The 13397-nt window shown below is 31.0% G+C and overlaps 1 protein-coding gene across 1 annotated transcript; it reads right to left on the bottom strand.

The window, feature by feature from the left end:
* Positions 1-466: 466 nt before the first annotated feature.
* Positions 467-3017, bottom strand: LOC130824218 (30S ribosomal protein S21, chloroplastic). Its single transcript, XM_057689127.1, has 2 exons — positions 2530-3017; positions 467-881 (listed from the first exon to the last, which is right to left on the bottom strand). The coding sequence occupies exons 1-2, from the start codon at positions 2967-2969 to the stop codon at positions 773-775; spliced, it is 549 nt and encodes a 182-aa protein (XP_057545110.1). The 5' UTR covers positions 2970-3017; the 3' UTR covers positions 467-772.
* Between the last annotated feature and the right edge of the window lie 10380 nt (positions 3018-13397).

The raw sequence follows: 13397 nt of genomic DNA, 5'->3' as shown, positions 1-13397 counted from the left end.
TAGTTAAAATTATTTTTTAAAAAATTAATAATCTCAAAAATTAAAAATTGAGATTATTTTTAATGGATGTATAAAAGTTAATATAATTAGTCTCAATTTTACCTAAATAAATTTACCCAACTTTAATAAATAGATTGTTTTAAATTGAAATTGTCTACAACCTTATATAAACAAACATCACATATGATTAGCCAAGCCTTTTATTATAATTTTAATTCATTATAATCCAAAATATAATAAATATATAAATCTTTAGCTCCATTGAAAATAGGAAACGTTTTTCATTGAATATACATTTTGGAATCAATTGTTTTTTTTTTTAATTTTGATTACAGGGTAGGTTGGGGAGGAAGTCTAGGTGGAAATCGAAACTCGGACTTTACCAAAGAAAAATGATACTTATACAACTAAAACAAGACCCCATTCTCTAATTTGTTCATTATAACTTCTCCCAAGTAGGCTGCAATTTCTGAAACTGTTTTGCACTTGCAAATACACTGTCGATTAACATGTAAAAATTACAGGCCCTTGTAGCAAAGCCAAAAGCTGTTCTCATTGAATTTCTGGTACAATTGGTAATAGGGCATATCAAAATGCCATCAAATTACGAAAGGATCGATCTATCGAATAATACAACATTTTAACCAATAAAACTTTTAGCAACAAACTCGAAATGAATCAGCAGAAAGAACATAAACCTAAACTTAACACACCCCGAAGCCTCTCTGTTATAAGAGAAGACGTCGAAATGAGGGTTGAAGGCTAGATACACTCAGAAAGGAGCATCTTCGGGCATGTCCCAGTTATCCTCATCGTCCTCCTTTTTCTCAACTTTGGTTGCGTCCTCCTTTCCTTGGTATGGACCACGAAATGGCGGGCGCCTGTAATAGGGAGACGCTGAGTATAACAGCAAATTACATAATCATAGAAGCAGTGACAAGAAACCGCTTGATCATCACAGCGAACTGTTACGAATTGGAGATTCGATCACTAAGGAAAAACCGGTAATATTGACGATTGAGAAAGAAGTCTCAAAAAAGAATATCTTGGTATATAGTATATAGTATTTCTTGCCAAAGAAAACATCCCATTTCATGTATATAACTATATACTATATGCAAGGGGAGGGGAAGATTTAAGACTACACCTTTGTATTCACAAACAGTGTTTTATGATGGAAATACTTCAGTGTGACCCCATCATTAAAATAGTGGGTTGTAGACTTGCATATAATTTTTGGTGGGCAAATCTCCTATTACCATATGGTTTTAGGATGGAACTTCATCGGGTCTGTGTGCAGTCAACTCTGCTCGTGTGTGGGTCTTGTGTACAAGCTCAAATTTAACATGTTATCATAGCCGAAGGTGGTTCTTTAATATGATGTGGTTCACATGTGAGGAGGAGTGTTGGAATTACTTTACATGTGAGGAAGATCTTACGTCACTAAAGTAGAGGGTTGTAGCATATAATGCTTGGTGGGTAATCCTTCGAACCTTATCAATTGTGCGTGCAAGTTAAGACTCATTACTCGTGAGTTTGTGGACAGAGCCCATGGGTACACTGAGGGTGTGTTCGCACGACTGGGTCCATGGGTAATTATGTAACGAATTACCATGGAAAATCAATGTCAAAGCCTCCTTAACAATGGCAAAAATGAAGGTTTCAAGATTTTTGTTTGCTGAAAATGCTTCTGGATTAAAAAACGAAAAAGGACAAACTTTCACACAATTAGTAACGAACCTCAAATATTTTGCTTGCATTCTTTTAAAATTTAACCCTCTTATGGTCTACTTTAGGTCTAAATTTCTCGAGAAATACAGCAATGCATTTGCAAACAACAATGCCAAAGCCTTAATCCCCAACATACGGAGAAATACAGCAATAAAGAAGAGTAGGCATGAAGATGAAAACAGGTGATCCAAGCCAACGTCCAGAGTTTGCATTAATCATTATTGCCCAATGCAGTTCAACTTGGTGCGTACAATCTATGCTACTCAGATCAGGAGCTCATATTCACCACACGTACGCATTGCAGTTCAATAAAGTATGTCCACTAAATTACCAAGAATAAGTAAAAGCTAATTTTGTTAAGACTCTCCAACACTCTCGTGTGAGGGGATCCAATAAAGTATATAAGGTATCCTCAAGGATTTGGTTAAGTTGGTTCATATTGATTAAGGTAGATGACCAATCGACGAAAATTAAAAATCATATACTTTCTTTGGATTTTAATAGATGCTATAGTTCATATAGTTAACTACTATTCATCAACTGATCGTATTTGATATATATTTTTTCCATCTGTAATGTCAAATATAATTAAGTGGATTTTATTTAATTCGTCTAACGCTATTTTCATAATATGAAAGATTAAAAGATATTTAAGATTAAAATGTACATTGGATAGCGTGGAAAACAAAAGTATAGAAACTATTTAAAAACGAAGTATATAATGATCAAATGAATCTAATTATATAAAAATCAAAACTTTGGCATGAATTGATTAACAATTTTAAGAAAAGGATGAACCTTCGACGACTATTGCGCTTAGCAGCTTCCCGAGACCTGCGTTTTTTCTCATCCTGCTTATTCTCAAAGAAACGACGTCGTTTACACTCTTGAATAACACCAGCTCTCATAACTTCTCTTCTAAATCGATTAATCAATCTTTCTTCAGGTTCATTTTCTTCAACCAAAACTTGAACATTATAAGCTGAATTAAAGAAAAGGGTATTTGAAAACGCAAGAGATGGGCAAACTACAGCCATTAAATTATCAGTTGGGCATTCTTCTTTCTTTGAAATCGCGCCACTTTCTTGCTTTGGCGGGGAAGATAGAGAAAGGGAATTTGATTGCGAATTGGAAGAGAGAGGATTGAAGTTTGGGAATTTGGGATTTGAGGGAGAAAGTGAAGTTTTGGAGGGAAAGAGAGGGGATAGAAAGTTGAGAAGAGATGAGGTTGAAGCCATGGTTAAGTGATAGAGAAAACAAAACAAGAGGGAGGGAAGATGATTTGTTTGATGTTTCTTTGGTTTTGGATAGGATTCAATTAGGGTAAAAGAGTAATTTTGATCATCAGAGGCTTTCAGTAACTATTCTGAGAGACGGTCTCTTTGAGAAAAGTATTTCACAAGCTCAATACATTTTAATATTAAAAAACCAAAACATTTGCACACTTTAAAAATACGATTTCTCCATTCATTGTAAAAAATTCTCAATAATATCTCTAAATTCGAAAACCAAAAAGAAATGTAAAATTTAATGTTTGAATTTGATAATTTTAAATTTCAATATCAATTTGGTATAATATTTTTTTTATTGATGTTGAATGCCTATTTCAACGAGGTAGGATCCTCTCCATTACTTAAAATGTAATGGAGGGTCCATTACTCAATCTAATGACTATAATTGCTTGATGGATTTTAAAATGAGAAATTTTAATATTTTATTTTTTATTTTAAAATAGGTGTCAAAATCTTAATATGAATAATAGAGAAAAGTAATAGAGACTATCATAATACTAGTTCAACATATCATAAACACATACTTTCAAACCATAAATGTCTATTTCAAATATTAAAAACTCATACTCTACATATTAAAATTCCTACGTTGTATTTCATAAACCCCTACTCTAAATATCAAAAAATCTACTTTAAATACTAAAAATACCTATATGACAATCACTAAACCTTATTTGACATATCACAATCACCTACTACACATACTAAAAACCTTTACTTTATATATCATGAACACAATTGGTATTTTTGTTAGATGAAATATGCATTTTGTTGAGTCATAATAGTCATTTTTACTAGTGGAAGTAAGTATTATAATGGCTCACAATATATATTTTACATGTACAAGCAGATACTAGGATAGTTTATAGTAAATGTTATCAATAAAAGTAGGCAGTTTATTGAGTCAAGACTCAAGTAGTTATTTAATGAATCAAGTAGGGATTAATGGTGTGTCAAGTATGGGTATATGGTATGTCAAGTAAATATGAACGGTATGTTAAGTAGGGGTTTAAGGTATGTAATGTAGGGGTTTATGGTATATGAAGTTAAGTTTTAGGGTATGTCAATTAGTGAATTATTATATGTCAAGTAATGTTTTATAGTATGTTAAGTAGGGGTTTAGAGTCTGTCAAGTAGGGTTTTATGTTATCCAAGTAGGGATTTGAAGTGAAGTATGTCAATGAAAATCAAAACAAAGGAAGTAAGATTTTGGCCAATGAAATAAAATAGTTACTTGAGAAATAAATGAATAAAAATCAAATCAGGCTGAGCAAAAAGTAAAATCACACGTGCAGAATGAAACAAAATTCAATTTGGATAACAAACGCTTTCACAATTGTAAATTAAAGGTTTAAATTGTTCTAGGTTTAATAATGAAGAAAGTCCTTAAAATAAACTCTAATTGAATCATAACTTAGTTTTATTTAGTAAATTTAATGGTTAAAATTAAATTGAAGAAGAAAGATAGTCATGAATGGTTTTGATAGAGAAAAGAGAGAAAAGTCATGGAGGGTTTTGATGAAGAAAAGGAGAAAAACAAGGGTTTTTATGTTTTTTAAAGTTTTAATTTTTTTTCCTTTTTTTTTATCAATTAATTGAGTTGGACAAATTAGAAACGTCTCTCAAATAGCCTATCTCATTTAAGAATTTTTGTAATAATTAAGGTTATTTGGTCACATGGGCATGGGATCGTCATGGTCCCGTATCTTATTGAACCCGTCCCAAACTCAAAAGTAACTCAATCCTAATTTTAGAATTTAGGTCCGAGTTTTTAAGATCTAATAGATTTGAATCCGGGTTTGAGTCTAAATAAATAATTGAGTTTGTGTTTAAGTACAGTGTCTAAAGACTCAAATCCACTCTTTAGACCTATTTAAAACCTAAACCCACCAGATCCAAACTATTTGACCCATTACTCAACGGCTCAACCCAAAATCAAATTTGAACTCATTCTAGAATTGTTTATATTCATTTGGACTAACTTATTTACAAATAATATACTCATTTTAGAAGTAATTAAACTTCTAAAATGTAGAAAAGTAAGAATGAATAATTTAATTAAACTTATCAAGGACCTATTATGGATCTATTTATAATCATAATTATTAAATATGGCATTCTTGTCTAGGTCTAAAATTTTTATACCCTAAGAGTCCTGGACTAGATCCAAATTAATTAATGGGTCGTCTAAACTCTTATTCCTCATATAGTTGAACATGATCTAGACTAATCATAGTCTACCTATGACCATCCCTATATGAAAATAGGGCATATATGTGTATTATACTTTCTCATTTTTTTATAGTTTTTATAGAAGTATTTGCGTAGTAACTATATTTATCAAATAATATTATCTTGCATTTGTTTATTAAGTACCTTTGAGATTGACACAAAGTAATAAGGGGATTTTGGTAAGTTATTAATTTTTAGTTGAAGAATAAGATAAATAATGACAGCTAAATGAAAGAAATGTCTGATTTATCATTTATGAATGAGATCGAGAAAGAATAAAATTTTAAAAATAGGTAAGATTTAAAGATCACAATCAAAAAAGAAAATTTTGCAAAATTAAAGACACAAATAAAAATGAAAAGTGTGTAAAATTTCTAAAGGATATATGGAGTTTCCTTTATAACAAAAAAAACCCCGTTAAGTGAGGTTGTTGGGTCCAAGTCATGAATGATCCGTATTAGTATAATACTAGGATAGAAACCCGTGCAATGCACGAATTTTTAAATATGTTAATATTTAAATAAAATTTTAGACTAATAAAAATATTAAATTTTAGATTATTTATATTGTAATTTCTGTCATTAAAGTGTTAATGCATTCTTAAAAGGAATAATTGTATTACCGAAAATTAGACAATATTTTTAGTTGATTGATTTTTATTGCACTATATTTGGTAGCTAAAATAGTCTGATTGCATACAGACTGATTACAATTGACTGTTTTTTGCATTAATTTATTTGTTGCCAAGTTGACATTCAATCCAATATTGCTGACATTTTTCTTAAAATTCAAAATTGTAATTAAGGTTGTCTATTAAATAAATTTTATGTCATTTCAGTTTTAAAGAACAATTGCTGGAAAAAAGGGGCAATTTTGTACTTTCAGTAATTTCCTAAATTGCAGTATAATTGGAATAAATATAATTTATTATGCAGTATAATTTTCTACATAGTACATCATACATTTTGCAGTATACTTTTTTAAACAGTATATCATATATATTACAGTGTAATTCCAATAATTTATCAGACAATATATACTTTTCTATATCATATATTTCCTAGTATAATTTTTTAAACAATACATTTATATATAATAGTGTAATTGGAATAATTGTAATTTATTGCATCCATTAATGTATAAATTTTTTCAAAAATGAAAATTCATAAATATGGTAAATCCAAAAATAAATGTCAATCAGTCAAATTCCATTAATAGCGTCCAATGAAAAAAAGGCAAATGAGATATTCACAATCAAACAATCTTATGCTATCATATACAATAAAATTAATAGAATGTATGATTGTTCGTTTTGTGTCGAGGTCCAAAGATTTGTTTTCAGCACCTTATTAAAGGCTCTCATACTAATTTAGAGTTAGTTCACTTATATATTTGTCAATACTTTCGTATTTTTCTGATGTGAAACTTGAGATGTACACTCAACAAAGATCTTACTTGATATGTCTCATTGCTTTTCTTATAATATTAACTCTTTAAAATTAATATTTTAATTATTTATCATTAAGATATTAAAGATGAAACTAGTGTATTAAATTAGGTGAAAAATTTAATAATTATCAAAAGTCAAAGAAAGTACATTGTTTGTTTGTTTTGTAATTGATACAAATTTCATACCCATTTATTATTAGATGCTCATATTTATAGTTTGGGTAAGTCTAAAAAAGAGTTGAAATAGGAGTAGTTTACGTTGATTTGGTAGTCGATATTAAATGTAGAAATACTAATGAAAATTTGGTGGGACAATTTGATGACAAGTTTAGTGAATATATTTGTTCACTCCAATCATCTAAATTTCTCTAAAAAATTCATACTAAAATATTACCATTCAATACTTATAAAGGTGAAATAACATGATTATGAAAAGTTGTAAACAATTCCAAATTTCAATGATTTTCTTATAATAATCTTAATTTTTTCACAAATTTTGCAAGTGATGTTCAAGGGGAACACCCCAGTTGGGACATTCAAAGTTGATCAAAAGTGAGATTATTATAGAGAAATCAATGAAAGATGAAATTATTTTGGGTAAGTTTTCCCAAAATATTTTAATAATTAATTTTTGTTTCTGTGAAAATGACTAGATACATTTCATGAATATTTACACTACAAAGTATTATTATTGTCATTATTTAGTACTAACAGCCAAGTAAGTCATTAATGTAATATTGCTCGCTCTCTTTCATAATGTTAGTTATATTTGACTCTTAATAATTTTTAAGAGTAGTTCGGAATTTTAATATCTATAAATCCACTTTATAAAATTCATAAAATTATACATTAAAGTTCTTTACATTGAGATGAATTTAACAAGTCTTACATGGATTATATACTAAAATTCTATACATCAAGATGAAAAATATGTTTAAAATTTCCATCCGTATATGAAATTCACAAACATAGCCAAAAACATAAAATAGAAAAAAAAAAAAAAAAAACAATATTTATTGAATTCTTTGGATGTACACTCAAGTTCAAAAAGCGCACAAGTTAAAATTATGAAAACATTTCTATAAATTGAAAATTATAATTTGTCATTTCAAAGACTTTAGTAGTAGTCTGGTATAATTTGAACATGTGGCCTCTTTTTAAGTCTCAATTACAAAGTGACAACATTACCATTGATCAGACTAATCTACAAATTACACATCACAAGATTGTTTAGTCAAACAAAAATTGTTATACGACTACTCATACATTGATTATATAGTATAACTACTAAAAGTCATGGGAGTTTAAACTTTTGTTTAAAGCCGTCTCGTCACTCACAAAAACAGTTGATAATTAAGTCTTGTGTCAGAGATGGTCTCTTAGTGAGATAACGTTAAAATAAGGAGTTTATATTCTTATAATTGGTATTAGTTGGATTATTATATATATATATATATATATATATATATATATACACACACACACTCACATTAAGACCATGTAATACAACAATTTGTGTTTTATTTTGTAAAAAAATAGTCTCACATAAATTAAGAATTTGAAAAAAAAGCCTATCTTATAAAAAAAATTTTCAGTATAAGTTTCGGAAAATTTAATTTCCAAAATAAACATTTTCATACTAAAGCTGAGGTCAGATGTTTATTTGTTGTTAGTAACAGCAAACAAAGGAGTTGATCAGAAAAAGTCAAACCAATTTCTTCGATATTAGTAACAGCGAATAAAAATAGGGTAAAATACCCAAATCAAGTTCTTCTTCCCATTTCCCCCAAACTTCAAAACCCTAAAGAGAAAAATCGACCATCTCCTTCAAAAAAAAAAAAAAAAAAAAATCGCCATTAAAAAGCTTTAACCTCTAAATTTATCCTGCTTCCAATTTAGCTCTGCTAAAGTGTTTTGTGATATACTTAGGTTGCTCTAAAGTAAATATTTATTCAAATTATGCATTTTTTTAATTCAAAGGTTTATCATAATTTCTTATCTCCATTCAAATGCAGGTCACAAATTTGCTAATCAATACTCTACTAGGTCATCTTTAGCTAATTTAGGTAATAGTTCATAGATTTTATTACATAATTGTGTAGTGTTTTAAAGTATGCGTGTTGATGGTGAATTGTAGTGTAGAATGATTCTAAAACTTGATTTTTGTGTTAAATGTACTTGTTTTTGTCAGGAACTTGATAATAATGTTGATTGTATATGTGTTTTTTAGAAAATAGCATCATATCCTGTTGCTATACTATGTTTTTGAAATTGCTCGATTCGAACTAGTAAAGGAATGTTGAGTATATTAGTGGTAAACATAAATTCTTTGTATGTAACTCGAACAAAAATTTAAATGAGTTAAAAACTTCATTTATGTTCTAGTATTGGAATTGACTCAACTATAAGTATTGTTAATATAAGTTTTAAATATGGGATGAATGGACAATTCATAGTTTATCTCATTGAGGATGAGGAGGTATTAAAGGCTATGTGGGAGCATTCTAAGTCTACTGCTATTTCCTCTTTAGAGTTGTATGTAGAAGAGGTAGCTTTAGGCAACCATAATGTAAACACATTAGAAACACAACAAGTTTTGAATGTAACTTTATCTACTCCTTTCGATATGCCTATGCCTTTTGACCCAAGATTAGGGCTGAACATGGTTTGGTCTAAACCGTAAACCAAACCGGACCAAACCGTAATTTAAATATTTGGTCTGGTCTACGGTCTAAATGGTCTGGTCCGATTTTTTTTTTTTTTAAAACGGTTTACGGTCCGGTCCCGGTTTTAAAATTTTCAAACCAAACCGGACCGGAAAACCGTATTAAAATCATATTTAAGGGGATTAGGGCAAGTGGGCAACTACTCGTGAGTGAGCTCCTGCTGCTGGCTGCCTCCATCTCCTTTTCCAAAATCATGAGTCGTGACATTCTCCTCTCTTCCTCGCCTTCTCTCTGTTTCCTCGCCTCCTCTCTAATTCCTCGTCTCCAGCCCTCCTTCGAGGCTTCAAATCTTCGAGCTTCAAGCCTTCAACCCATCGACAGTCGACAGTGCTTCTGTGCTTCTTCGAGGCTTCGACGCTCCTCCTCCAATCTTCATTCTCCAATCTCAGTAGTCACCACGGAATCAAGTGTAGAATCTCGTAATGTAAGTGTAGAATCTTCATTCTTAAGAAAAACATGTGTAATTGCTTAATTTTCAGTTGAATGTTGAATGAATCTCGTAATGTTAAATTGTTTGATTGGAATTTATCAGTTTTAGGGTTTGATTGGAATTCTGATATGTTGAATGTTAAATTGTTTAAATTCGAAGAATGAAGAATCTCAACTTTCAGTTGAATACTTGAATGTTTAAATTTATCAGTTTTTGTTTAAATTCTCCAATCTTCCTTCAACTTTTGTTTAAATTGGTTATGGACGAATGGATTGCTTAATTTTCAGTTGAATGTTGAATGAATCTCGTAATGTTAAATTGTTTGATTGGAATTTATCAGTTTTAGGGTTTGATTGGAATTCTGATATGTTGAATGTTAAATTGTTTAAATTCGAAGAATGAAGAATCTCACTCAATAAAAATTTAAAAAAAAAAACAAAAAAAACCGTAGACCAGACCAGACCAGTCTGGTCCGGTCTGGTCTCTTGACTGGTCTGGTCCGGTTTGAAAAATTTCCAGACCGGAATTTCTGGTCTGGTCTGATTTTTCTGTCAAATCGGACCAGACCGGACCGTGTTCAACCCTACCCAAGATACTCAAAATTCCTTTGTTTCATTGTCTTCTTCTACTCCTAATAAACCTTCTTAAATTCAAGTTTCAAATGACTAAAGGGTTAACTTAGGAGCAAAAAATGATCCTGGTTTCTTGGGAGTCTAATAATGAGAGTGAGGGATTTTTTGAATCTCCTTTTGAGGACGATGTGGGTTTGAGTGAGGATGCCCTAGCAAATGATATGATTTTAGGCAACATTTCTACAATTGTTCCTCCTACACCATATGCTCTAATTTCTCGTTTGGATAAACATATAGAGGGTAACTCTTAGAGATCTTGGGCTTGTCACACCACTTTCACCAAAGAAGGAGAGTTCCAAAAGGGTCGGGTATTTGATAATAAGTCTTTATTGGAAGCTGTTAGATTGTGTCACATTCATAGAAATATGGAGTACAGAACTGAGACTTCCAGTCAAACTGTCATTACCTTAAAGTGTAAAACGGGATTTACTTGAATACTAAAGACTAGGAAAAATTCTTATTCTTCTGCATGGCATAGTAACATACAAAAGGGAAGCATGAGTCTTGTGTATAAAGTAGTAACAATGTGTCAGCTGAACACATTCATTGACATCTCTATGATTAACAACTTGATTAGAAATTGTGTTGCCCAAGACTCGTCAATTTAGGTCTTTGTGGCATGACGGATGGTGAAAGACCAATTTGGTATAAATGTGACTTATAAGCGCGCATGTTGTGCTAAGCAGAAAGCCCTTATGTCCATCTACGATACATATGAAGCTCTCTTATCCTCTTCTTCTACGCTTCTTTAAAGCAATACAACATTCTAATCCGGGGATAGTGGTTGAGTGGTTCTTCAAAGAAGACGAGGAAGGGTCAAGCCACAAAAAACTAGCTAGAGAGAGATCAACTTGCGTCATATAGCTCGTTGGGAGCACATATTGGAGCTGCTAGCACATGGAGCATTCATCGATGAGGTCGGTGCACCCATTACGGTGGATCACGTGTCGTGATTTTTGTCCATCACTCGTCGATGGATGACACCATGAGGTTTCATCGATGCAGTACAATACGCTCAAGCTGCAGCAAAGATGACCCACTTTGTAAGCATTCTACCTATTTGTCCTACTTATTTCGTAATCAAGAATTATTTTAATATATTTATATTTGCAAGCACAAGGCGTGACAACCGCCATTCGCTCTAGTCAATAGGAGCCATTAGGAAGATTCTCGAAGGCATACTCCTTGAGTTGCAGTTTCAACACTTCAATCCCGTGGTTGTAAAGAAAGCAACACCTACTACTCATACAACTGGCGAGGTGCAAAGCTCATCTCCTCTTCCGGACATTCTTTTGGAGGAGATGGACTTGTCATACCCCCCACGAAGGTTCGGAGTCCTCCTAGGCTGCACCATCACCGCATCAATCACCTCACCTACCTGATCGTCATGTAGATCATCCTAGTCGATAGGTAAGAAGAGGGTGATGAGGATTAGATCTTTTATATAAACTTCATAGAACATTTTGTAAATATTTTGTCGTATAAATATATTTTTATCATAATTATTATATTGTGTTTTATTTTGCTTATGAATGCTCGGAGGTTTGACATTGAATCATTCCGCCTTGAATTATACATTGAAGCTTAAGAAAAGATCATCATTTATTTTATGAATCAAACAAATCATCAAATAAAATAGGAAAAATGTTGCCAAAAATATAACATAATTTCATTAACACTCATTGAATATAGCAAATTACATAGTTTATTGAAAAAGTAAGACCAATACTACTTATTAAGACTTTTTAAACTTTCACCTGATGTTCTTCTCTTCCATCTTATATGCCATATCATATGCTTGCCTCTTTTGGAAAAGTATCTCATTTTTAAACTGTTTTTTCTCTTTATCGAGCTTAATGATAATGTCTTTTTGCCATTGAGCGCCCTCTAGACCAACCCACCTAAAGTATGAACACCACAAACCTTCAACAAAGTAATATAGACAAACAATGTACTGACGGGCAGGATCAAAATTGCTGCAATTCCAATCAAATTCAACTTCATACCACAATGACAGTGTTTTTCTATAGAATGATTATTTGATATCTACCCAAAATATAATATAATTAAATTGATTAATATTATTAACTAAAATGAATGGCATAATATAATAATCATTAAAAACTTTAGAAATTAACTAAAATTATAAAATATACCTTATCTTTACTTCAAAATCGATTCTTTTATTTTTTAATAGAGTTTGGATAAAATGTAACTAGGCAATTTGATGTTGTATTTAAAGAACACTTGTTCGCTATCATTAACAACGAACAATAAAACGATTTGTTTGACCAACCACAAAGGCTAGTTTAATAACTACTAGAAAACGTCAAATAAAAGTCAGCCTTATTTGTTTGTTGTTACTAGCAGCGAACGAAAAAAACATGATCAAACAAGGTCAAATCTTTGTTCGTGCTTAGTAACAACGAACAAAGGGGACTTGGTCAAACAAGGTCAAGCCTTTGTTTGTTGTTACTAACAACGAAAAATGTGATTGACTTTTTTGACTTTTTCTTCGCCAAGATTATTCTGTTAGCTATTTGTAACAGCGAAACATAATCCAAATTTTAGCTTTGGACTAGCTGATGCTTATCTTAAGAATAAAATTTCCCAAAGCTTATTTTGAAAATTTATTATAGAAAAACGTAATTTTTTTTGAATTTTCACATAAATGAATTACAAATTCTTGTGAGAAACGGTCTCTTTGAGAGACCATCTCTAATTGGGCCGGCCCATTATATATTTTTTGAAAATATTGTAAGTAAGCATTAAAAATGATATAAGTTGACATCTAAAATATTGTAAGTAGACATTAAGAATAATGTAAGTAGGCATTAAGAATATGGTAATTAGACATTAATCTTTATTGGGTTGGGCTTGAAATACGTCTCTCAAAAAAACGGTG

The sequence above is a fragment of the Amaranthus tricolor genome, chromosome 9, assembly GCF_026212465.1.
Source record: "Amaranthus tricolor cultivar Red isolate AtriRed21 chromosome 9, ASM2621246v1, whole genome shotgun sequence".
NCBI classification, from domain to species: domain Eukaryota; kingdom Viridiplantae; phylum Streptophyta; class Magnoliopsida; order Caryophyllales; family Amaranthaceae; genus Amaranthus; species Amaranthus tricolor.
The sequence above is the reverse complement of the archived record's forward strand: the minus strand, read 5'-3'. Positions and strand labels throughout refer to the sequence as shown.

What these genes read in the sequence shown, in the direction of transcription:
- LOC130824218 (XM_057689127.1), bottom strand. Translation starts at nt 2,969, where the DNA reads ATGGCTTCAACCTCATCTCTTCTCAACTTTCTATCCCCTCTCTTTCCC. An exon ending in AAGCGCAATAGTCGTCGAAG is followed by an intron (nt 882 to 2,529) that starts GTTCATCCTTTT and finishes TCCCTATTACAG; the next exon opens with GCGCCCGCCATTTCGTGGTC.